Source organism: Chionomys nivalis, chromosome 6 (assembly GCF_950005125.1).
Source record: "Chionomys nivalis chromosome 6, mChiNiv1.1, whole genome shotgun sequence".
Taxonomy (NCBI): domain Eukaryota; kingdom Metazoa; phylum Chordata; class Mammalia; order Rodentia; family Cricetidae; genus Chionomys; species Chionomys nivalis.
Genome location: NC_080091.1, coordinates 41,735,952 through 41,759,274, shown reverse-complemented (window position 1 = coordinate 41,759,274; position 23,323 = coordinate 41,735,952). Strand labels below are relative to the sequence as shown.

The following is a 23,323-nucleotide window of genomic DNA, read 5'->3' as shown; positions in this document are numbered from 1 at the left end:
TCTTGGCTACCTCTCTTGGCTACTCCATGAAGTAGAGGGGAGTCCCAAGAAGCCCAAAGGAGAAGGTATCCATGGGGACTCTGCAGCATAAAAAATTTAAAAGGTGGTGGGTAGGTGGCCTTTCAGTGCACAGGGGGTGCCTCACACCAGGGTTCCCCGAGTGTCCTGGGCACCACAAAACTGGGTAACATGGTGACTTCCTCTTGGGAGGCTTTGATGAGGCAGAGCACAGTGTGGAACCAGAGAGCATCCCAGTCATGGCGTCTCATTAGCTAGGTTCAGAGCCACACAGGACGTGAGGTGCTCCTCCAGCCTGTGGGTCTCCTGTCACCTCAGATGCCGCATAGAGAGATATGGTGTGCACATCAAAGGGACGTGGCATTACCCACAAGACCAAACTGCCAGCCTCCCAAATGGCCCACTCCAGTGAGCCCCTCAGGCACCTGCCTCCAGCAGAACAAAATTTATGTTGTGGAACTGTAAGACAGATGCCCCCCACCCTGTCACCCTGGGCAGAACTTCTGCCATAGCTAAGGTTGTATGTGACAGGGCTGAGTACAGACTGTTCTCTCAGGGTGAAGGCTGGGCATCCAAGGGAGGGTGTGCTGGATTCCACTCCAGGAGGTTCAGGGAACCATTGCTCTCTGCCTCTTCTAATGCCATGTGTCCAGTAGCCCCATGTCCCCATCTCTGTGCCCTTGTTTCCTCTTATGGGGACACTGCCAGTGGACTTACCCTAAATCTAGGATGGCCTTCTCTTGAGGTCCTGCACTTGTCACCAGTGACCATGCTTCCAAGTAAAGTCCTTGTTGTGACGGCTACGTTGGGAAGATGGACGGACGTTTGTATCCTTCACGTAGAACATACTGACTAGTATTCAGTTCACAGGCCACCGCAAATCTATTGGCGCAATTGCCAACTAGTGCCGATTCCCTTGATAGCTGGTCAACGTAAAAACTGACTCTTTAATTTTTGTTGATATTGTTTTTGTTTTTTTAGAGATAGGGTAGCTTTGGAGCCTGTCCTAGAACTCACTCTGTAGACCAGGCTGACCTTGACCTCACAGATACCCACCTGCCTCTGCCTCCCGAGTGCTGAGATTAAAGGCATGCGCCACAACCGTCCAGCTGCCAATCTTAATTACCAATATAAACTCTCGGATCACGGTCGCATAGCACACAGATGTACGTGCACGGATGTCCACATGTTTTTGTTCTGATTTCTTTTTGGTCATGTTGAGAAGAGAGACCCTCAACTTAGAAAATGCCCACACCAGACTGGCCTGTGGGAAATCTCCACCAATGGTTGGTGTGAGACAGCTCAGCTCACTGTGCGTGGTACCAACTCTGTGCAAGTGATCCTGGGTGCTGTAAGAAAGCAGGCTGAGCAGCCAGTGAGCAGCCCTCCTCCAAGGCCCCTGCTGCAGCTCCTGCCTCCTGGTCCCTGCCATGTTTGAGTTCCTGCTCTGACTTCCCTCAGTGATGGAGTGACCCAAGGGTTGTGAGCTGAAACAAACCCTTCCCTCCCCAAGCTGCTTTTGATCATGGTATTTAACACAGTGCTAGAAACCCTCACTGAAACAGTAGGCTACAGCATGGTGACAAAGGACTGAGAGGCCGCAGCTGAGTTCAAGGAGTTTGTGAGATCTAGCTGGAGGGAAGCAGACAGCCGACAGGGGTGGAAGGGGACTCGCTGTGCCAACAAGATAATGAAGCATGCTGGGGGCTGTGCTGCCAAGTCAGTCACGAGCTCAGAGCTGAGCTGAGCTTCCGTGCCAGTCACACTTCAGGAAAGAGGTGCAGAACAGCACAAACTGTGAAGCGGAGGGCAGGACCAGATCCAGAGGGTGAACAGATGTCAGGTCGTATGGGCAAACAGGTGGGCAGGGAGGGGACGGCAGTCGGAGTAGACCGTATCAACCATGGGAACCGAGTTAAGCCGATGCCTTCAAGGCACTTGGGAGTTCTCGGCTTCATGCTCCTAAAGCTTTTATGAGTCAGAGGACAGGTCACCATCATGGTGTCAGGTGACCTCTTCTTTCCAGAGTCCAGGTAAAGGTGTTTCACCCTTTCCTCAGTCTGCCGTGTCTGATAAATCCCTGGCCTGTTTGTCCTGGTGTAATTTAATATGTCCATTTAATCGGGGGAGGGGGGAGTGGGAGGTTAGTTTACTTTGATAAGTCTCAAGGGTGACTTTAACTGCTTTTAGGAATAGGTCTTTTCACTGGGCAGGTGGTCTTGTTTACATGCCCACCGAGGTGCAATCATCTCCCTCCCTCAACATAGGGCCAAATCCTGCTGGTAAAAAGGACTCTTTGCAGGCCAAGAAGAGACCCAAACCCACTGTTTACACAACATGGAAGGTCTTAGAGCAGGACATGCTCTCAACACTCGCTCTCCCAGGGCTGAGTGGACAGAGACATCTTTTCAGGGGGCACTAGTCAGTCGGCTGCGGTGACCTTGAATTAGCCCTCCCGCTCTGTCAGCCCCTCACCCCATCTTTGAGTTCTAGGTTACCCCATCTAACTCATCATTCTCTTCTTCAGGCAGATACCTCCACTCCCATCACCCACTTCCTACATACCCGCAGCTATCTCCTGTATGGCAGACACCTTGAACTTCAAAATTCCAGGTCAAGCCTTAGCTCTGCCATGGGGCCTGCTGCAGTCTTCATGAAAGAGTGGGGGGCAGTAAGGGAGAACAGCCCTCTTAGCAGTGACCCCGATTTCAGCCTCACACGCTGTGTTTCAGATCATCCTGGTGAGCTCGTCCCTTGGTGACCGGGAGCAGAGCCTCTTCCTCAGCACCGACGAGGGCACCACCTTCCAGAAGTATCCTGTCCCCTTCCTCGTGGAGACCCTCCTCTTCCACCCAAAGGAGGAGGACAAGGTTCTTGCCTACACCAAGGACAGCAAGGTAAGAGGACATGGGATGTGAGGTCGCACGACCCAATCAGACAAATATCAGGACAGAAGCCACTTTCCTGTCAGGGCACTCTGAACCCCCAGCTGGCAAGGCAGAGCCTTGCTTGACCTGGGAAGCACGAACCTCAACGTTGCCCTTATTGACACATACGTGGCCATCTATCAGCATGGGAGTCTCACATCGATGGTGTGTGTTACAGTAAATGGAGGTGGCCGTGACCCTTGGCACACAGAGGCCTGTGAGCTGCATATGGAGATCCTAAAGGGTGCTGGGTCCTCTGCCTCCCCCCCATTGCCTCAGGCTAGTAGATGCTGAGGTGTGTATGGGGGGGGTCTACTACATGGTAGCCATGGCGGCCAGTGACTGCAGATCTGGGGGCTTAAATGACAGAAATCTGTTTTTCCACAGACCTAGAGGCCAGAAGTGTAAAATTACTACTCTGTGATGAATTCATGTGTCTCTGAGATTCTAGGGAGAACTGGTGGTCACCAGGTGCTTTGTTTTTTCTTTGTTTGTTTTGCTTTTGTGAGACAGGGTTTCTCTGTGTAGCTTTGGAGCCTGTCCTGGAACTAGCTCTTGTAGACAAGGCTGGCCTCAAACTCATAAAGATCTGCTTTCCTCCAAGTGTTGGGATTAAAGGCATGTGTCTCCGCCGCCCGGCATGCTTGGGTTAAAGTGGCATTGCTATATCTTTCAGGACATCCTGGTGAAGTCTCTGTCCATCCTTAGAATGCCCCCTGCATGCATTTGTGGACATCCTTGGTGTACCTACGTCCATGACTACATGTCTGAACCCTCCCCAAGGCCGTGTCTTTTATGAAAGCAGAGGCAACTCCACCCCAGGCCCACCAGATAATCCCCATACCCTAAAAGCACTTCTGGAAAGCCATTTTGGGCCTTATGAGGGCATGGTCACCACCAGTTCTAAGGATTAGAATATACCTGTATTAGAATGGAAGAATAGCCTGCCACCATACCATATAGCAGGCAAAGGAATGGTCCTGGGAAGGGTATCTGGCCCTGGTGACAGCTAAGCAGTTCCTGCCACATTGTGGCTATCAGGGAGAGCACCAGGAAGAAGAACAACAGCCCCTCCCCTCCTGCCAGCCAAGCTCTTCTCCTGCCTCTGTACCCAGCCAGAGGCCAGAACAGCAGCCAATGGAAACTAATACTCATCAGCCTCTGGGAGAGAGACAGATGTGATGGCCAGCATGAATCCATTATTGGATCTATCCATGGTTGGGTGGATGGATGGATGGATGGATGGATGGATGGATGGATGGATGGGCAGATGGATGAGTAAATGGATAGGCAGATGGATAGATGGACAGGCTGATGGATGGATGGATGGATGGATGGATGGATGGATGGATGGATGGATGGCAGTTGGTTGGATGAATGAACATATGTAACTAAAGTACAACAACATGGTCCCAACTTCCATGTTTTTCGAGGATCCTGTGTCTCTTCCTTGGTGCTAACACGCAGTTATGTTTCTGCTAGTGTTTGATCACAGTCTCCAGATCACACAAACTAGGGCTGACCTCTGGGAAGGTAGCCATGTTAGATCTATATTTCACCATTTTAATCTCAAGTGTTTGCTGAAAATATATGCTGGGTGAATAGATTATGAGTGAGCATAGGAAAGGATAGATAGATGGGGATTGGTGTGTGGGTGGAAAGGTGGATGATTGGAGATGGATATCGGAAAGGATGGATGGATGGGAAGATGGGTGGGTGGATGAGTAAGGGAATGGATGGATGGGTAGGTGGATGGATCGATGGATGGATGCGTGGATGGATGGATAGATAGCAGTTGGTTATATGAATAAACTTATGGGTCAGTGATAAATTCCTATTAATGGGGATCGGTCGGGTAAGAGCCCCAAGTGGAGAAGGGTGGTGGCCAAGCCCAGCTATCCCCACTGCTCAGCCTCCTTGGCAAGGCCTAACAGATATTGTCTTGTGTCCCTGGTCTGTGGCTGCCTGTCTGTTCCTATCCCTTTCCCTCAGGGCTGCACACCATTCTGGGTATTAATAGTGCTACTTAGCCTTCCATGTAATTAGACCAAAGCGCAGCTACGGCGAGTTATTTTCCTGAAGAAATTGACTGTGTTGCAATTGCTCTTTAATTTATGGTGCCCTGAAAAATTAATGGAGCTGAAACCTTGGTTATTTTCCTTGGCTCTTTCTGTGGTGACAAGGAAAGAAAGGAGAGGAAAAAGGTTTAATTGCTGTTATAAAAGGAATGAGAGACTTGGGGAAATTAGAAAGTAATGGCCATCTTGAGTTCTGGGGGGGCTTAGTGTTCTGTCAATTCTCTCAGATGCCCAAGAAGCCGGGTGTGTAGTAGACTCATGCCAACTCTCACTCCAAACCTGCTGTTAGTCAGGCATCTGGACACCCTGTTGAGAGGTGGGCATTGCGAAGGCCCCGGCTCAGAGCAGTGCACTGGGAATTGGTCCTAGGTCTTCAGGTAGCTCGGACTCTGCCAGGTTTTTCTGGAATCCTCTGGATGTGGTTTCTGACTACTAGGGTGCAGGTTCCGTATGACTCTTATCTGGGGAACATGCTGTTCTCAGTCTTTAGGTAGCTGGAACTCTGCCAGGTTTTTCTGGAATCCTCTGGATGTGGTTTCTGACTGCTAGGGTGCAGGTTCCATATGACTCTTACCTGGGGAGCATGCTGTTCTCAGTCTTCAGGTATCTGGAACTCTGCCAGGTTTTTCTGGAATCCTCTGGATGTGGTTTCTGACTACTAGGGTGCAGGTTCCATATGACTCTTATCTGGGGAGCATGCTGTTCTCAGTCTTCAGGTATCTGGAACTCTGCCAGGTTTTTCTGGAATCCTCTGGATGTGGTTTCTGACTGCTAGGGTGCAGGTTCCGTATGACTCTTATCAGGGGAGCACGCTGTTCTCAGTCTTCAGGTAGCTCAGACTCTGCCAGGTTTTTCTGGAATCCTCTGGATGTGGTTTCTGACTGCTAGGGTGCAGTTTCCATATGACTCTTATCTGGGGAGCATGCTGTTCTCACCACATGAGTGGAACAGAACACAGTTTCAGCTTTGACCAGACAGAGCCGTGCAACAAGTCCGGGATTAAGTTTTTTGCTGTCTGACTTTTCCCTTGCTCTGCCATTTCCCCACCTTTCCCCCTTCTCCTCTCCTACGTCTGTCCTCTTCCCAGGTGTCTGCCCTTGCTCTGACAAAGGCTCTGTCTCACTTGGGGTTTCCTTTCTCACTATCATAAATTGGGACACAATCTAAGGTACCTTACTGCAGTCTGGCCAAGCTTCCTGGCTAACACCCAATATATATTTCTTTCAAGTCTTAGGATGCTCCCAAGGCTTTAGGACCAGGAGGCCCTCCTTCCCAGCTCTCTGGGGACTACTCATCACCCACAGCCTCATCTCCCTGGACATGAGCTGTGGACCTGCTTACTGGCAGAGCTGTGGTTAATAGCTTGTAAGATAAGGTCAGATTCACATTGTTTTGCTTTGCTTTGCTTTACTTTTTCCCCCTCTTTCAGTCAAGAACCTGTTCTGAGTCTGGGGAAACAGCTCAGTCTGCAAAGTGCTTTCTGTACAAGCATGAGGACCTGAGTTCAGATCCCCAGCAGCTATGTAAAAGCAGAGTAGACATTTGCCTCTGCACCCCAGAGTTGAGCATGCCCTCTGGAACATGCTGGATAGCAGAAGTACCCCAAGAAAGGAAGGAAAATGCTTCATCTTGCTTTGGCTTTCTTAACCCTGTGAGTTCATTCCTCCTCCGACCCAGCAGTCTAGCTGCAAGGGAGTCAGTGCAATGGCAGGCATTAGCATCCCCCACCTAGGAAGACAACAAGGCGTTCTGAGGAATAAGGGATGAAAACTGAGGATCTTTAACAGTGATGCCCTCGCAGCCCAGGGCAGAGCTGCTGCCCCTCTGGCCTCATATGAAAGACACTGATGTGCACTCCTAGGATATACCTTCCCTGATGTCATCTTCTCCTTGCCTTGGCTGCACTTTCTCACCTTCTCAGGGCAGCGATGCCATAAAAGCAAATTCCACCACTCTCCTGAGATATACCCTCTGGAGCTAATTTTAGCTACAGGAACTACAGTGTCCCTCCAATGTTTGTTATTGTTTATTTTCAACGTTTATCTTTTATTAAGCAGAAGTGTTCTGTTTCTGCAGCAATTGATGGCAGATAGTAAAATCGCTGCCCCCCTTGAGAATGAACTAGAAAGGCTTCATAAAACTCTGGGATGAGCATCATAAACACAAGCACATTGGTGGTGATAACAATGATAATGCCACTCATTTATGTGGAAACTTTGTCACCAGGCCCCTAAACACTTGTATTCTTGACTGACTGGCTGTGGCTGTGAGCAGTACTCCACCAATTTGCAGATGGATCTACTGAGTCATGAGATGGAAAGGGGCTGCTCCCAGTCAGTCAGTATGACCCAGAGAGAATACCAGAGAGGACCAGCCATCCTTCCTAGGGACACTGCTTCACCACTGACAGTACTGTGAACTCGGGTCTGTGAGATGGGAATTGCTGCTCTGTGTGAATGCTGTGTTACACAGATCGATGTACTTACCTCTCTCAGCCTTAGTTTTCTCGTATTGTAAAGATAGAAAAACTGTTAATCTAATGGTTGTGTTGGTGAGTGTGTTATGTGCATGAGGGTGTGTGTCATCTGTGTGGGCTTGAGTTGTGTCTGTGTGGGCTTTCAGTGAGACAGTGTTTGATATAGATCGCAGCTACAGTGAGTCATGTGCCTTGGTGGTTGTTGAGCCTTAGACCATGCCAGGCCCAGGGCCAGGGGCTTCACAGGATACAAGAGGACCTTGCCTGGCCTTCAGTCATCCTAGGGAGGAAAACTCCCCCTTTTAAAGCCCTTTTATAAATGGAAGGCAATGCTTTCTTATCATGTGAAACAGAACAGGTGTCCTAGCATAATGTCCAGCTACCTGCTAAGCTGGTTGGCATCCAGCCATGCTTCTGTGTCTAGCTTGCACTCTCTCAGCTTCTGCTCAAAAGGCAGAGGTGAGCATTCCCATAGAGACCACTCAGCCCACCAAGCCAGAAATACTTAATCTCTTGCCCTTTCTAGCTAGCCCTTGCCCTACGGCCAAATGTGCTCATTCATTCAGAAAACTCACTGGCGTACCTGGCAGACAAGGATGCATTTGGCAGTGGTGCAGAAAGTGAGCCAGGTGAGTGAGTGCCCCAGGCAACCAAGGCTACAGGAAGATGGGAAAAGGAGTGGAAGGAAGTGAGCCTGAAGCTGGGGCTCTAAACCCAGGCCCAATTCCCAGTGCACTGTTCGGAGCTAAGGGGCTTCCACTGCGCATTGTCCAGATGCTACCACTTTGTGAGGTGACTGAAACATCCCACCACACCTTTTTAAGGCAGGAATGTGGAGTAGGTTTTAAAACGGGAAACTGAAGCTTAGAAGAGCCTGGAGCACAGGCATGATCCTGCAGCTGTGGATGAAGGGCTCTGACAGAAACCGTGCCTGGAACCACAGGCTCCCACTTCAGAATATCTCTGCCAAGAATGATGTTTGGTGGGTGAAGAAACCAAGCACCACTCAGGCACAGGGAGAAGAGCCACAGGCAGGAATTCCCTTCCCATCCAACCTCCCTCGTCAGCTAAAAGTAACAGATAATACCACATGGCTCTGAACCTAGTTCAGATGGAGACAGGTTTCCACATGCAGAATTACATGGGACCAAAGGGGCTGCCAATGTCCGCATGTTTCCAGGAACAGAGGAAGGGCGCAGTTATGAGACATCCACAAAACCCATGAAATAATGCAAGTGAAAGGTGCCCTGGGGACAGTGGTGACAGACTTGCCACATCCATGCCTACTATCTCAGTATGTGAAGACTTGTCATGAATACCATTCAATAAAGACATGAGATTGCAGGGCCAAGGACATAGGAGAATGAGGGAGATGTATGTTGGGGTTCGCCATGTCTCTCATGTAGCAAATGCATGCCTGGGTTTTATGTTCTACAGCTGAGCACCTAAGCTGGCCAGCTTCGAGTGGGACTGACGGGAGAGAAAGCCAGTCTGTCTCCATCAGGTCCTTCCCACTGCCCCATCCTAACAGGCAGAGGACCTGGCCCACAGGAAGTCAACGTCATGCTACTCAAAACTTCCCCCGACCCTGCCTGAGAGAATTAGGTCACAGCCCACACTGGCTATGCCCTGTCACCCTCAACCAGTAGCCTCTTACTCGGCTGCCTGCAGACAGCAGCACTCCAGTCGGGTCACCAGGGCTTGTGCAGCAGTGTCCTACAGAGGGAGCTGCACTCAGGGAAGTCCTGAGAAGGGCTAGAAGAGGAAAAGAAGAGGCAGGGTCCCACAGGAATGTGCCAGACTGCGTGTGCCGACCCAGGCTGGAAAGGGAGAGGGAACCCACCCTGGAGACCCTTGGGTGTTTGTTCTTTGTCCAGCTGCTGTTAGACACCCCAAGAATTCACATACCAGCCAGCCTGAGTGAGAAGACCTCCACATGAAGCCCCCCTTTGGTTTCAGCCCTTGGTGGTTGGCCTGCAACTCTGTGCCTGCAGGACAAAGGTGACATCCCTTGGGGAAGCCTTGCAGCAGATCACTGTCGCTCAGACCTCCCTGCCAAAGCTCTGTCTCTCTTTTGTCTGCCCTGCAGCTGTATGTGTCGTCTGACCTGGGGAAGAAGTGGACACTTCTACAGGAACGGGTGACCAAGGACCACGTGTTCTGGTGAGATCCCTTTCCATGGGAGTTTAAGACCCCAGGGGAACTCTAGCCTCCTCTGGGTGCTCCTGGGGCTGCCCAGGGCTCACCATTATTTAGGCCTTGTTCCCTGGTGGCTTTGAGATGTTTAGACCCTACCTTGTCCTCTGTATCCTCCTACTTGGAAGAGGTAAAACACGGGGACCCTGGCACAGTACAGCTCGAGGTAGCTCAACACTCTTGGCTGCCCTGCTCTCAATTCCTCACCAACTCAACCCCATCGCTCCTGAGAGGTGCCCTGTGTCAACCTTGCATGCTCCAGGGATGCCCAGGCCCTGTGGGCCTAGGCTCACTCTCCTCCCCCACTAATTCCATGGGACTCATTCCTCACGATATCACAATGTTCAACCCTGCCAGGAGCCAAAGACCCAGAAGCCTCTGAGGGATGAAGCAGGGGAGAGGGTGAATGAAGGTGGAATGGGCCTCAGGTTTCAGGCAAAAACCATGTGGTGCTGGCTCCCCATTTGCATGATCTTCTGGGAGCCTTTTCAGGGACTTGGACAGCATTCCAGCCCCCCCCCCCAGTCAGGCCACTCTGAAGCTCAGGAAGCGCATGCTGGCTGTTCAAACAAGACCATAGAGAATAGGCACCTGCATAGGGTCCCAGGCAGTTAAGAAGGGCAGAAAACAAGGACATCTGGCCCAGAGCCCACACTGTGCCCAGCCGTGACCATGATTCCCACTCTAGACATACACATATCTTCATGGGCTTTGTCTTGCATGCACACACATGTACATACATACATGTACTTTCATGTCCTTTCTGTCTTAGTGCAAATGGACACAAAACTTTGTACTGGCCTCCCAGCCAGGCCAGAGTCCTGTCTCCATTGGGAATGCATGGTGAAAATGGCTTCTAGCCACCCTCTTGAAACTCCATGCTATCCTCACAAAGATTCAGTTCCCATGTACTGGAAGTTGGTTCTGAACACTGGGTTCTGGCATCTGTAACCTCTGCTCCTGGGAAGAAGTGATGGTTGTCCCTCTGCAGCAGCCCACTGTAGTACCCTGCCTGAAACTAGAGGTCTGCTGTCAGTCACAGGTCCAACTCCTCTGTCAGGAGCAGAAACTGCCTGTGGAGTCAGTCCCAGGATGTGGGGACTAAGGTCAGGAAAGGTGATTTCTAACCTCCGTGGGCATGAAGACCCAAGGGAGACTGTAGCATTGCCCCCTGTCCTAAGCCAGGCTGAGGAGTGTCCCAGCCTGGCTCATGGAAACTCTCTGGCTTGAAAAACCAGATGCAGGAAGAATGGGCTAGCATTCAAACTACTATTATCTTAGACAAGCCAGAGTGGCTCTGCCCACAAGCTTCTCCTGTGACATGGGGATGTGCCTGATGTGTGGGAGAAACATAGGATGTTTGGCAGTGAAGCTGGTTGGATCCCTTCTGGGATGTGGTGGCAGACAAGGGATGGCCCCTGTTTTGCGGAACAGATAATGCTGTTTTGACAGCTTTGTCCTTGGACTGACAGCAGAAAGCACCAGGACTCCTGCTCTGTCACAGGCCTGAGTCATTAGCAGTGTTGAAGCTGCACAGCATACTGGCTCCTTAAGGAGACCCTGAGGAGTGCACAGCAAGGTGCCTGTGCTGGGGCTCTTGCCTCCCATCAGTGGTCAGCAGCCTTGGAGTAAAAACCACAGAAGCAGACACTGGCCAATGCCTTGTTATGTGTGAGCAAATGAATGGGTGGGTGAGTGAACGCATGGGTGAATGAGGGCAAACCGATGGACTAAGACATAAGTGGGTGGATGAGTATTTAAACGGCTGTCCCCTGCTCCCAAGACCAGCCAGTGTATGTAGCTATTACCTGGGTCCCCAATGCCTCTGCCCCAGGAAGAGAAATTCCTGCCCATGTGTATATGTTGCCCTTCTCCTTCTCTCTCCTTCCCCCGTCCCCTCCTTTCCTTTTTCCTCTCTTTCCTCTTGCCCTTCTGTACAAATGAGCTCATCTGGAGGTCTGGAAGAGGGGGGTGTACTACCGGCGAAAGGTCCCAGCCTGAGATTCCTGACCCCTTAGTCCTCATGTCTTATTGATGTCTGTCCCCAAGGCCTGGGATGGTGCTGCCAGAGTCGAGGGTTCCACTGGCTCCTGGAGGTGCTGTGGGACGTCTCTGGATCCCGCCGCTGCCTTTCTCAGGATTGGCACAGGCTTTTCAATAGTGTCCTACGACCTGGACCTCAGGAGCAGGGACACATGGGCTCTGAGAGGAGCATGACTTCTGGGTCAGACAGACCTGGTGCTGGTGTGAGCCTCGGGCCACCCTGGCCAGTGCCTTGGGCAAGTCACACAGTCCCTGGCCTGTGAGATGCAAGACTCAACCTTGACTTAGCAGAGTCTGGTGTGGGTTAGCAGGGGTGTTATGAAGGAACACTGTTCTCATAGAGTTTCTGCCAACACTGAGGGGTTGGGATAAACATGGAAGGGGTTTTTCCCAGCATCCCATGTTATGGGCAACTTGACAGTCATCTGTCAGGTAAAGAAGAGGCAGCCACTCAGATCTGGGTTCTAATTGGAATCCCAGTGAACCTGTCAGGGTTCTGTGACCGTGGCATTTCTCTATGTACCCCTAAGTTTTCCTCTGTGCAGATTTAGGCCAGAGGTCCCAGCCTGTGCCTCAGTTTGCGGGGAGACCCTGGGGGAGGAGGTGAATCTTACAAACAGTTCCTTGAACAAGCAGGTGCCAGCTTCACCAAGCTTTATGCAGTTTCATTCAGGCTCCTGTTGAAGCTTCTACGTCTGGTGAGGAGGGCTGTGTCTTCTTAGACCAAGGGAGGCCATATGGTCAGTGGAACCCCAAGAGAAGGGCTTTAGCCACACTTTTATTGATATCGCCCTTGGCCAATTCTTTTCCAGGGCTGTGTCTGGGGTGGACGCCGACCCCAATCTAGTCCACATGGAAGCACAGGACCTCAGTGGAGGTAAGTTGGAGGTGGTCACTCGCAGGTGTCCCTGAGCATCCGTGTCCAAGGGCACTGCTCAGCCTGGCCCTTGTTCACTGGCACATTCTCACTGGGCAGCCCTGTGGACCAACCTCACTATTTTCTGATGTGTCATTATGGGAAGCACGCTTCTTTCCCGCTGGGGATGAATTGAAGCGGAGGAGCCCTGCTCTGTGGAAAGTCTATTAAAAGGGCAATTTGTTCTGGCTCCCGAGCATTGAGTGTTTCCTACTGCATGGCCCCACCCAGCCTGGCTGAGAGCTGAGTTGGCTCAGGGTCTCTGTTACTCCCCTCCTGTAGGCAGGGCTGGGGTGACCCAGCCTGTAGCTTCCTGTCTCTTACAGCCCTCACACTGAGCAACCCACTCACTTGTGTATGCGTGTTAGTCTCTTGTGTTGTGAAGGCGGCAGAGGTCATTGTCCTTCCTGGTAGTTCTATGTAGTTCCCAGGCACCAACCAGGGAGAGCCCTGCGGGTCCTGGGTAGTTAAATTTGCTCCTCCTGCCTATAAAGAAGGAAGGATTGACACACGTGTAGTGGCAAACACTGGGGCCACACAGGTCTGTGCAGGCAACTGCTGACAGATGAGGACATGTGCCACTTATAAGTTATCAGTCGGGGCTCCGTACCTCCAAGGGTGGGACCACATGTTACTGTAGCTACTGTTTTGGTAAGCAGGGAACAAAGCCCAGAGAGGAAGCCATTGGGATGGCAGGTTTTAGGACACACAGTTCAGACAGGGTTGTACAGAGGTGACGCCCGAAGGCTCCTCGTGGCAACAGGCCTGGCTGAGAGTCAGGAGGTGCTGTGTCCCAGGGGGAAAGATTAGCTGAGTCCTGGATTGGGGCTGTTTAGTTCTTCATGTAGCCTCCATCCTAGAGGAAACAGAGCCTGTGTGCAGAGCCTGAACTCTGCATCAAGAGCCCCTGGATCAACCTGGCACATGAGTGGGACTCTCACCAGCTCCTAAAGACCTCACACTCACCAGCCCCTGCCTAGAGCCCTGCTGGAGCTGTCTTCAGAGCCTGACCATTCAAAAGTCCATTCAGAGTCCCAAGGTCCAAGCTCCTAACCGGTGTCTCCATTATTTGCTAGTCAGCCAGACCTTCCAGAGGACCCTGCTCCAAGCTCACCACACTCCTGTAGCTGGCCGGGACTGCCTGCCCCCCTTTATCCATCACGGGGCTTTCCCCATCACCCCCAGACCACCTTTCTGTCAGTCACTCCTCAGGACCCCACAGCACGCTAACACCCAGCTTTCCTGTGTGTTCTCCTGGCCTGAGAGCTCCTTAAGGCTGAGTGCCGAATGACCCTCCTCAGTGTCTCCAGCATAGCTGTGGAATGAAGCCAGACACCCTGAGTACACCCCTGTGTGGGCATTCTTCCTATGGGATGGGCAGAATGATGCTCACGGCCCTCGCCATTGTGGAGTGGCCTCATCCATTTATCTGCCTCTCTCCAGAGCAGCAGTTATCACTGCTCCCAAGAGCCAGCCCTCCATGAGAGTCACTCACTGCTTAGGACCTTTCTCCAGGCGGTTTCCTCATGAATAGCGCATGAATGAGAGGGAGAGTAAGTGAATGAACGAGTGAGTGAGAGGATGAATGACTGAAGAGTAAGAAGAGTCTATGGATGGATGAATGGATAGACGGACGGATGGATGGGTAGATGGATGGATGGACGGACGGACGGACAGACTGACGGATGGACGGATGGATGGGTGGGTGCATGGGTGGATGCATGGATGGATGGATAGATGCATGGATGGATGCATGGATATGTGAGTGAGGAATGAGTAAGCAGATGAATGACTGAAGAGTGAGAGTGGGTGGACGGATGGACGGATGAGTATTTGAGCAAAGAGTCACTGAGCATGAGCAAACAACCCAGGGCTCACATGAGTGGAATGTCCTCAGTGTGTCTGTTTCCACTGGCCCCAGAAACGCCTCTCAGGTTGGAGACAGCAACTTTCTCACAGAACCCAAGTGTTGTACCGGAGCTTATGAGGGCAGATAGAAGCTTTAGGGGAAAGAGGGCCGAGAACCACCTACTTCTCCCCACGTCTGTGAGAGGGTGCGCATGGCTGTGGGGCCTACTGAGGTTCCTGAACTGTTTGGTTGCCCCTTCTGGTGGAAATTGCTCTCTGACCACCCGCACTCCCTCTCTGGGAGCTAAAGAGATCTTGAGTGGCCTCTGGCCCGCTGGGCAGGCAGACATCCAGGCAGGCGAGGCCCTTTAAAGTGTGAAGCTCCAAACCAAGTCAAGTTGCTGCCATTACAAAGCAGTGGGAGCCTGGGAGGCCTCGCTGCTCCCACGTCTCCGCTGCCCTCAGTGGGGTCTGCATGTCCTGGCTGCTCTGTCTCTTGCAGGCTGTCGGTACTTCACCTGCCTGACTCACAACTGCTCCGCTCAGCCCCCCACAGCACCCTTCGCTGGCCTCATCGACCGTGGCTCCCTGACTGTGCAGGATGAGTACATCTTTCTGAAGGTGAGTGTTCCAGGTGCTGGGAGGTGACAGAGCAGGAGCCTTTGCCATCAGAAGAGGCACTAAAACATCCTTCACTCCCTAAGGGCCACTTAGCAGGGCTCAGCGGCTTTGTGCCTGTGCTGTGGCTGCAGCATCTAACAAAGGCCCCCAGGCTTGTTAGGACCTTGGCTCAAGATTGTTCCTGACTCCTCTCTCTGCTGCTCATCTGGCCTCTTGCCACCATCTGGGGCCCACAAATCCAAATATACATATTTCTCTTGGTGCCTCTCATGCTTTGGGTCTTATCCTGGGTGCTTTACTCCTCCATGACTAAGACTCTGCTGCAGTACCCCCTAATGTATATCTTGGGCCAGTCGGGACATGTTAGTGAATGCAGGCAGGAAGGCTTCTTGACCACGCTGTGCAGCACACACCATCTTTATTGTTTATTTATGTGCTCAGCAAAGTGCTGACGAGACCACCCTAAGGATGAAGGGTTTCTTCTGCTTCACAGTTCCGGGGAGACAGTGCACATGGCCGGGGATGTATGGCGCAGGAGCCCCAGGCAGCTGCTGGGTCGCACACAGTCAGAGAGCAGAGAGTGGGCGCTGGTGCTAGCTCATCTTCTCCTCCTGTTCAGTCCTCGGCTCCAGTCCGTGGAAAGGCACTGCCTACATATAGGGTGGCTTTCTCATCCCAATCAGTCCCAATAACCTTTCATAGCCAAGCTTCGGGGTTGGTTTCCATGGTGACCCTAAATCCCATCAAGTTAACAACCAAGACTGGCCATCACTATCTCCAAGTTCATCTACAGAGATAGGTCATTTCTTTGGATCCCACTGCTGGTCCCCGCTCTGCCCTCTGGAACCATGTGAGACAAGCTCAAACTCCTGCCCAGTGTCCTATCACCAGAGGGTCCTCCAGGTTCCCATACTCCTTCCCTGTCCATTCTCCATGGCACTCCTTCCTCAGCATGGGCCATCATCTTCCAGCCTGGCAGGAAGCCCTGGGCCTACTGACCCTAACTGTATCACCAGTGGTCATGTCTGCCAAGTGGTCTATGTTCTGCATTTATCCCTATGGGTTCTGGGACCTGTCTGTTTGAGTAGTCACTGGTTCCCTCTTCTGCTCTGTGATAGTTTCTGTTGCTTGAGAGGAAACCAAACCCCTGAAAACACAGTAGTCCTATCAAGCATCGCACCTAGGACTAGACAGCAACCCTCCTCTTCTCTGGGCATTCTCCTGCTGGGACTGAGGTAGTCCACCAGGGACCCACTGCTTCTCCCTGCTTGGCTCGCATCAGACCCGGTGACATAGCATCACCTTCAACAGGGTCTGCTGGCATCTGGCATGTCTCTTGCCCCATTGTCACATCTTTGGTCTGCCCTGGTAGAGTGGCGCTAACTTGGGAATCAGCAGGACTCAGAACCTCTCTGGCAAGCTATACTTGGGCACGTCCAGAGCCTTACCAGACTGGGTAGAGTAAATGTAAGGTTACCCCATAAGAAATAGGTGGGGGACCCATGGTACCTAAGTACAGCATCTCTTTCTGGATTTTCCTGGAGCAGGAGAGGTCACAGGGCTGAGACTGGGCTGGGATGCTGTTGGTTCCACAATTCTGAAGCTACGCTCTGTGAAGGTGATGGAAGATGACAGAGAGAGATGGTTATGGAGGGCTTCTTACCAGACCATATAGGTGTCAGGTGCAAAGTTGCCACTGCTTCGCTCCAAATGAGCCATCAGACCTCCTCTTAGCCTCTGCTTGATGCTCCATGATATGGGCTGATGGTCCCTCCCCAGACATCAGAGCACCCACACAGATAAGCAGCCCTGCTGGGCCCACAGGTGACACTGAGACTCCAGCCTTCCCAGCTCCCAATTGGTTCCAGTCTGTCAGAGTCTTGCCACAGTGTGGTCGCCCTGGGAGGAAGGAATGGCATAAAAGGGGCTGTGTGGGCTACTAACATGCCCCGATTTTGAACTCAGGACAGTGCAATGTGCTGTGCCTGTCCCTAATCCACTCACCAGGCAAAGGTAAGGCTCTGCCTTTCAAATCCTCTGTGCATTGCCCTGTCCCCAGCACCTGCAGGTAGGAAGGAAGGACTTGGAGATGAGGTTCTCTTTCCCACCATGCTTCATGGAAAGTCCTGCTGCCTTCACAATCAGTTCCCAGCAGGACTGGAGGTGGCCATACCCTTGTATGCTAATCCTCTACCAAGGTGCCCCAGTGGCCTCCTCAGGGAGTGAGAACAAGTGCAGCCTGGCTCTGCTTCTGGCCCTCAGCTTATCTACCAGACGGGCTCCAGGAATGAGCCCATCAACTTCTTTGGGACACTCTGTCAGGCGTTGCATCCTATACCTGTTGGAGGTCTTCTGTCTCACCGAGTCCCAGGGTGTGCAGGTTTCTATGTACGTGGCTGTCTGGTGAGAAGCTGGTGTGCAGGCAGACTGCTTCAGATTCGAGCTCTGAGAAAGGCTCTGGGCTTGCTGAGGGTAACACCAGCTTTCAGAGCTCAGTTTCTGTGGAAACGGGATGGTGCTCTTAGAGGAACCCATGGAGCAGTCCCAGGGGGCTGTCCTCCCCACCTCAGTGGGTAGCTACTGCTGTGGGGAAGGGTTTCAAACCTTCCTGCCACAGGGACCCTTCCTCCAAGGACCCAGGACCTCTGTGTGTCCAGGTCATAACAGTTCTGCAGAGGCCTGGACACCTCCAGACTGTGGACTCCCTTCCTTCACAGATGACGTCTTGTCTAGTGACGTTTTGTCATCATTGCAGAAGAGGAACCCCCATGGGCGTGGCCACTGGCAGAGTGGCCTGCTTTCCATCTGAGAGCGGGACTCCACTGGAGGTTCTGTCCCTGACTCTGTGTTTCTCCCCTAGGCGACATCAACAAACAGAACCAAATACTATGTCTCCTATCGCCGCAGCAACTTTGTCCTGATGAAGCTACCCAAGTATGCCCTGCCCAAGGTGAGGTGGCCCATACCCACCCTGTGCCAGATGCAAAGTCTTTGAGGCCTTATACACTGGGGTTTGGGGTCCCAAGGTCAAGAGGGGCAGAAACTAAGAATGGATGTGGCCACGCTTCCTCAGCCCCTGCCTGCCCATCCACTGTTCCAGCCAACCGGGCCTCAGCTGTGGCAGCTCTGTCCTCTGGGCACATAAAATCTGAATGAGAAATCTGGGAATAAAACAGCTTTGGGAAGAGCAAGAAAAAAGTGGTTAGAAGAGAAGGCAGAGCATATGCAAAGGACCTGGGGCAGAAAGCACAGTCAAGGGCAGTGTGGAATGGCAGGGAGATCATGCCCTCTAGGACCAGAAGCTGTTTATCTTTCTCATTTGACTTAAGTACCTCAGACTCTTCTGAACCAAAGGGAAAAGCCTGTTAGGTCTTTCTTCAACATTTTTTCAAAAATAGAGAAGATGAGAGGAAACTAATGAGCTCACTAAAGGAGCTGCAGTTCTGGCTGAGTAAGCAAGTTCAGTGCTAATGGTTTTGTTCCAGCAAAGGCAGGTGTTCTGGTGGTGAGGGGCTTTGCTAGGTCTGCTGGAGTCACAGCACAGCTCTAGGGATGTGCGCCCTGGTCCTCGTGTGGAGAAGCCTCGTGTGGGGGCTCTAACAAGGAGCCTATGGCCATAAGTCATGGTTTTTATGACCTTGAGTATGGCTCTCTGGGATCTCCCAGCACGTGAACCCTCTACCTGAGACCTGTGCCCTGCTCTCTCCTGCTCACCCAGGACAGCAGAGCACAGAAGAACATCTGTCTCATCAGCAACCCACAGACCCACTAACCGAATTTTCCTAGTCAGATTCTGTTGTTTTATGGTGAATTTGCATCTCTTTCCAGCTTCCCCCAACATGATATCTCTTCTCTCTTCATTTTTTTCTTTTTTAAGAGACCTGACTAATGTCAAGAAAACCAGAGTGGCTGGCGCAGCATAATCCCTTCCCCCATTCCTGCCTTGTCCTGCCCCACCCCCTGTCACAGGCCAAATTGACTTTGCTGTAGCTAACTCAGGAGCAGGGCTCCCCAGCCTCCTGCTTAGAGTGACAGTGTGTCTGATTGGCTTTTCTAGATGGATACATGATCGCTGCAGTAACAGACTGGCTGCAGGGACTCGAGCTGAGGAGTCTGCTCAGCCACAGTCTCTAGTCCAGACATGTGGATGTACCTGTAAATGCACCCCCTACAATGTGGGGGCTCACGGCTAATATTTTCAGGAAATGGACTGAACACACAGACCTTCAGCATCTTAGTCAATTTCTATCAGAATCCCACCCCATGGAGTTAGATCATGCACAGCACAGTGTGATCTGGTTCTATGTTGTACCTTGCCTCCCCTATTCCATGTCTAAGGGTACGGCAAATGATGCCATTTTGCCATTTTGACCTACCCACTCCTGAACTCTCTGAAAGGTGGGCAGCTGTTAGGAAGAGCCAGCATCCTCCATTTGAGGTGTTGACTTGTAATGTCTGTTTTAAAAGCCTCAACGCTCCCTAGCAGAGAAAAAATGCTCACGAGAAGAATTTACAGAACCACAAATTACATAAAAAGCATTCATGGGGGTGAGGTGAATGCAAATTTACTTGAAAAAAATCCTGTATTTGTAATGAGTTTATATAAAGTAAAACAAAATGCATATCACGCATAATAGAGGAGGGATTGACGCCGAGAAGGATGGCCCAGTCCAGGTTCCAAGAGCTCCTCTTCCCTCCGGCTTTGGCAACACCCAGCTGCAGAATGTAGGCTCTTGACTATTCTGGGTCTCTGTGCTGTGTTCTAATGCCTCCAGCATCTAGGTATCAGATGGTATAGTAAGGTCAGTTTTGACAGGTTAAGCCTTCAACCTAGGAGCAATATCCCTGTCTGTCCTCACCTCACAGCAGGTAAATGTGTGTGCTTTCCTGAAGCAGCTAGTCAATAGCCTGTGTGCCCAGGTGAACGCTATGGGCCTTTCTCTCCTACACTGAGGCCGATGTTCTGATGTCCATAGCCACCATCAGCTGAAGCAGGGCCAGAGTCCATCTGCCTCCCTTTTCTTTGCCTCTTTTTCTCTTTGGGAGGTAGACTTTCAAGGCCCAGCATATCTAAATGTATGGAGAGGGGCATAAAGTCACCATGCGGCACACATGCTGGTCTGGGTCTCAGTGTAGACAGAGCCTTTGGAGATCAGAGAAAAAAAACAGACTGCCTCTGTAGAAAAGAAACTGTTGAATTTTCAGTTAGTGTATCTTACATTCAAATACCCAGCTTTAGGTGGGCATGTTGGGACATGCCTATAATCCTAACAATCAAGAGGCTGAGGCAGGGGATCATGAACTTGAGGCCAGCATGGACTGAAAAGTAAGACCTTTAAAAAGTCCAACACACACACACACACACACACACACACACACACTTTCTAGTTTCAGTCATAAAAAATCACAAGGTGCACAGAGAAATTGAAAAAAACATTATCTGCTCAGAACTAAAAATCATGCCAAAGAAAGGCCAGCTGGTCGACCTGCCAGATGAACTGATAGAATTGTCTCACAATGCTCAGAGAACAGCAGGAGGATACTATGCACAAAAGAAATGTCCATGAAGGTGTCTGAATAGAAACCCTGGAACTGTAATTAGAAAGAAATAAGAAAAGCAATAGCAAGGAAGTCCATGAAACAGGCTCCAAAACAGATTTGGGCAGACAAAGGATGAATCAGAGAACCTGAGAAAAAGACAGAGGAAGTAACCAAATATGTGGCCTTCTTGACACCGTCATCAGAGCAACACATATTCCGCAAGAATCCTGAAAGGGCAAGAGAACAGGGGCAGAGAGGTTGATTTAAGGAACAGTGGCTCCTACCTCCCATAATTATGAAAGGCATGGATGTGACTGTCTCCAAGGCTGGCCAGTCCTAAGACAAGGGCACATGCAAAGATGCATTCTAATCAAGAGATAAGTCAGAAAGAGGAAGAGGGAGTCTGGAAGGCAGCATGAGAGATGCCACTCATCCTAGACGGGATTCCCTGCTTAGATAATCTGCGGATTTCTTACTGGAAGCCCCAGAACCTGAAGGCAGGGAGCCAGAGTAGCCATAGCACTGAAAAAATAGGAGGAAGGTGCCAGCTCATGCAAGCGCCTTGTGAATTTCACATAATAATCTGTGCTGTGACTGGAGAGGCGGCTCAGCAGTTAACAGCACTTGCTGCTTTTGCAGAGGGCCAAAGTTCGATTCCCAGCACCTATGTTGGGAATCTCACAACCTCCTGTAACCCTAGGTCTGGGGATCTGATTCCCTTTTCTGGTATCCATAAATGATGTACATTCACACAGACACACATACACATAAAAACTGTAAAAAAAAAAAAAAAAGAAAAAAGAAAAAAATCTATGGAAATTTTCTGCTGAGATTCCATATGAAGGTCCATGAGAAATTTCTGCCATAATGCTTATTAAAATGTGCTCAAAACCTTTCCATATATGTATAGTATATTATAATTTGCGCATAGTTTATAGTTGTAGCTTAAAAGTTTTAATTTGTATATGAGCCTGTGCACAAACGATGTGGCTCATAGACATTATCACATCCATCCGCTTGCCCAGGCCTTCCTCCATTTTCCATCTCCTTGCCTCAAGATAATGATACGGAGAAATTCTTGGGGAGTTCTCAGTATCCACCCCGTTCCTTGTCTTAGATTAGCCAAACTCATAGTCTAGCCGCTGCTCGGCGCCCCAGGGAAAAGGCTGCATTTCCCATCTTCCTCTGCAGCTACACGCGGTCACGGTCAGCCAATGAGATGTTAATGAAGTTCCCTTGTGTGACTTCTAAGAACACCATAGGGAGTCCAGCCTTCTCATCCTCTTCCCCTTCCTGCTGCCTTGCATTCAGTGTGATGGTGAAACTCCAACTCCTGTCCTGGGCCCTGAAGACAAGTACCATGTCACAAGACAGTAGAATGATGGCCCAGAAGGAGATCCTGCCCTTGGTGACTTTGTAGGACTTCTACACTAGCCTGGCCACCACTGGACTCCTCTTGTAGGCAGGAGGGATGAACACCTGTCTTCTTGAAGCCTCCTAATCCCCCTTGATAAGACATATTCACCAACTAGCGTTTCCCTTCTGCAGGTCTCTCCAGGCCACATGCGCCAACATAGATAAACACGTGAAGGTTTTGTGCTTCTATTAACAATGGAGTTAAGGGATATTTTTAGCTGCTTCCTTAATAATGAAAAGAGTGAGGAAAGTAAATAGAAGTTTATGAAGGTGCAAAATATTTGTCACATAGTCATCGAGGCTTTTGTGTGCCCTTCTCAGTCCGGGCCCATGGGAAGGGACATAAGCAGCCTGCTGTGGAAGGAACAGACCTGACAGTCATGGCAGCAGGTTGACAGCATTCAACAGGCATTCTAGAGACAGTCCCTGCCTCTGCTATGGCAATCTCCCTTCTTAGAATTTATGGAACAGAAACAAACCAAGAGGCAGGGAGAGACCCGGGTTTGGAAACACCCGCTGCAGTCCTCTGGAGCAGGGACAGGACTCGGTGAAATATGACTGGACCACAAATGCGTACCATGCGGGCATTAGCAGCGGTGTTCATAAATAACGTTCATGGCAGAGGAAGAGACACCCACGCGGTGTGCGGAGCAAGCTGTAAACCAGACGTGGAGAGTGCGTGAATCATGCTTGGGAGAAGGCCTGAACATAAACATGTTGAAGTGTTAATTCCAGGTCTCTCTAGAGGGGTGCTGTGAATGGCCCCACGAAGCTTCATAGCTTATAGGAAGCATTTGTCCAGGACGTCTGACCAGCGTATGTAAGTGGCTTTGGATCGGGACTGTCACCTGAATTACTGCAGCCGCTGTGCAGGCTCCCTGTGCTCAACACCCTCCCCATATGCTTGCCCCTGCCAAGCCTTGTAGGAAGGATCCACTTTGCACCTAGTTCTGGTGCATGTGTTTATCCACCACGGCCCAAAATGATGGGCACGACCTCCTTGCAGGGCAGAGAGATGGCCAGCAGCCACAAGCGGCACATCCCACCTCCTGCCCATAGCTCAGAGACTGTAGGTGGGTATGCGGGTGTTAACCAGCGTGTTCCCACAGGCACCTCACAGACTTCCATCACCGTGCTGACCAATCTCACATATAGGACTGGGCCCTGCAGACTCCTTCCTGGGTTACACACTTCTTAGTCCATCATTTCTGTGTGTCAAGTTATGTCTGTAGACTCAGGGCTC

At 51.0% G+C, this 23,323-nt stretch overlaps 1 protein-coding gene across 3 annotated transcripts in view; it reads left to right on the top strand.

Annotated features, from left to right (window-relative positions):
- The window catches only part of Sorcs2 (sortilin related VPS10 domain containing receptor 2), a 383,934-nt gene that overhangs the window by 318,156 nt on the left and 42,455 nt on the right, over positions 1 to 23,323 (top strand). For all 3 annotated transcript variants that reach the window (XM_057771883.1, XM_057771882.1, XM_057771881.1), the window contains exons 4-8: positions 2,751 to 2,915; positions 9,589 to 9,662; positions 12,551 to 12,615; positions 15,005 to 15,123; positions 17,984 to 18,073. In XM_057771883.1, coding sequence (XP_057627866.1) covers positions 2,751 to 2,915; positions 9,589 to 9,662; positions 12,551 to 12,615; positions 15,005 to 15,123; positions 17,984 to 18,073 — 513 coding nt within the window. The remainder of the gene's footprint in view (positions 1 to 2,750; positions 2,916 to 9,588; positions 9,663 to 12,550; positions 12,616 to 15,004; positions 15,124 to 17,983; positions 18,074 to 23,323) is intronic.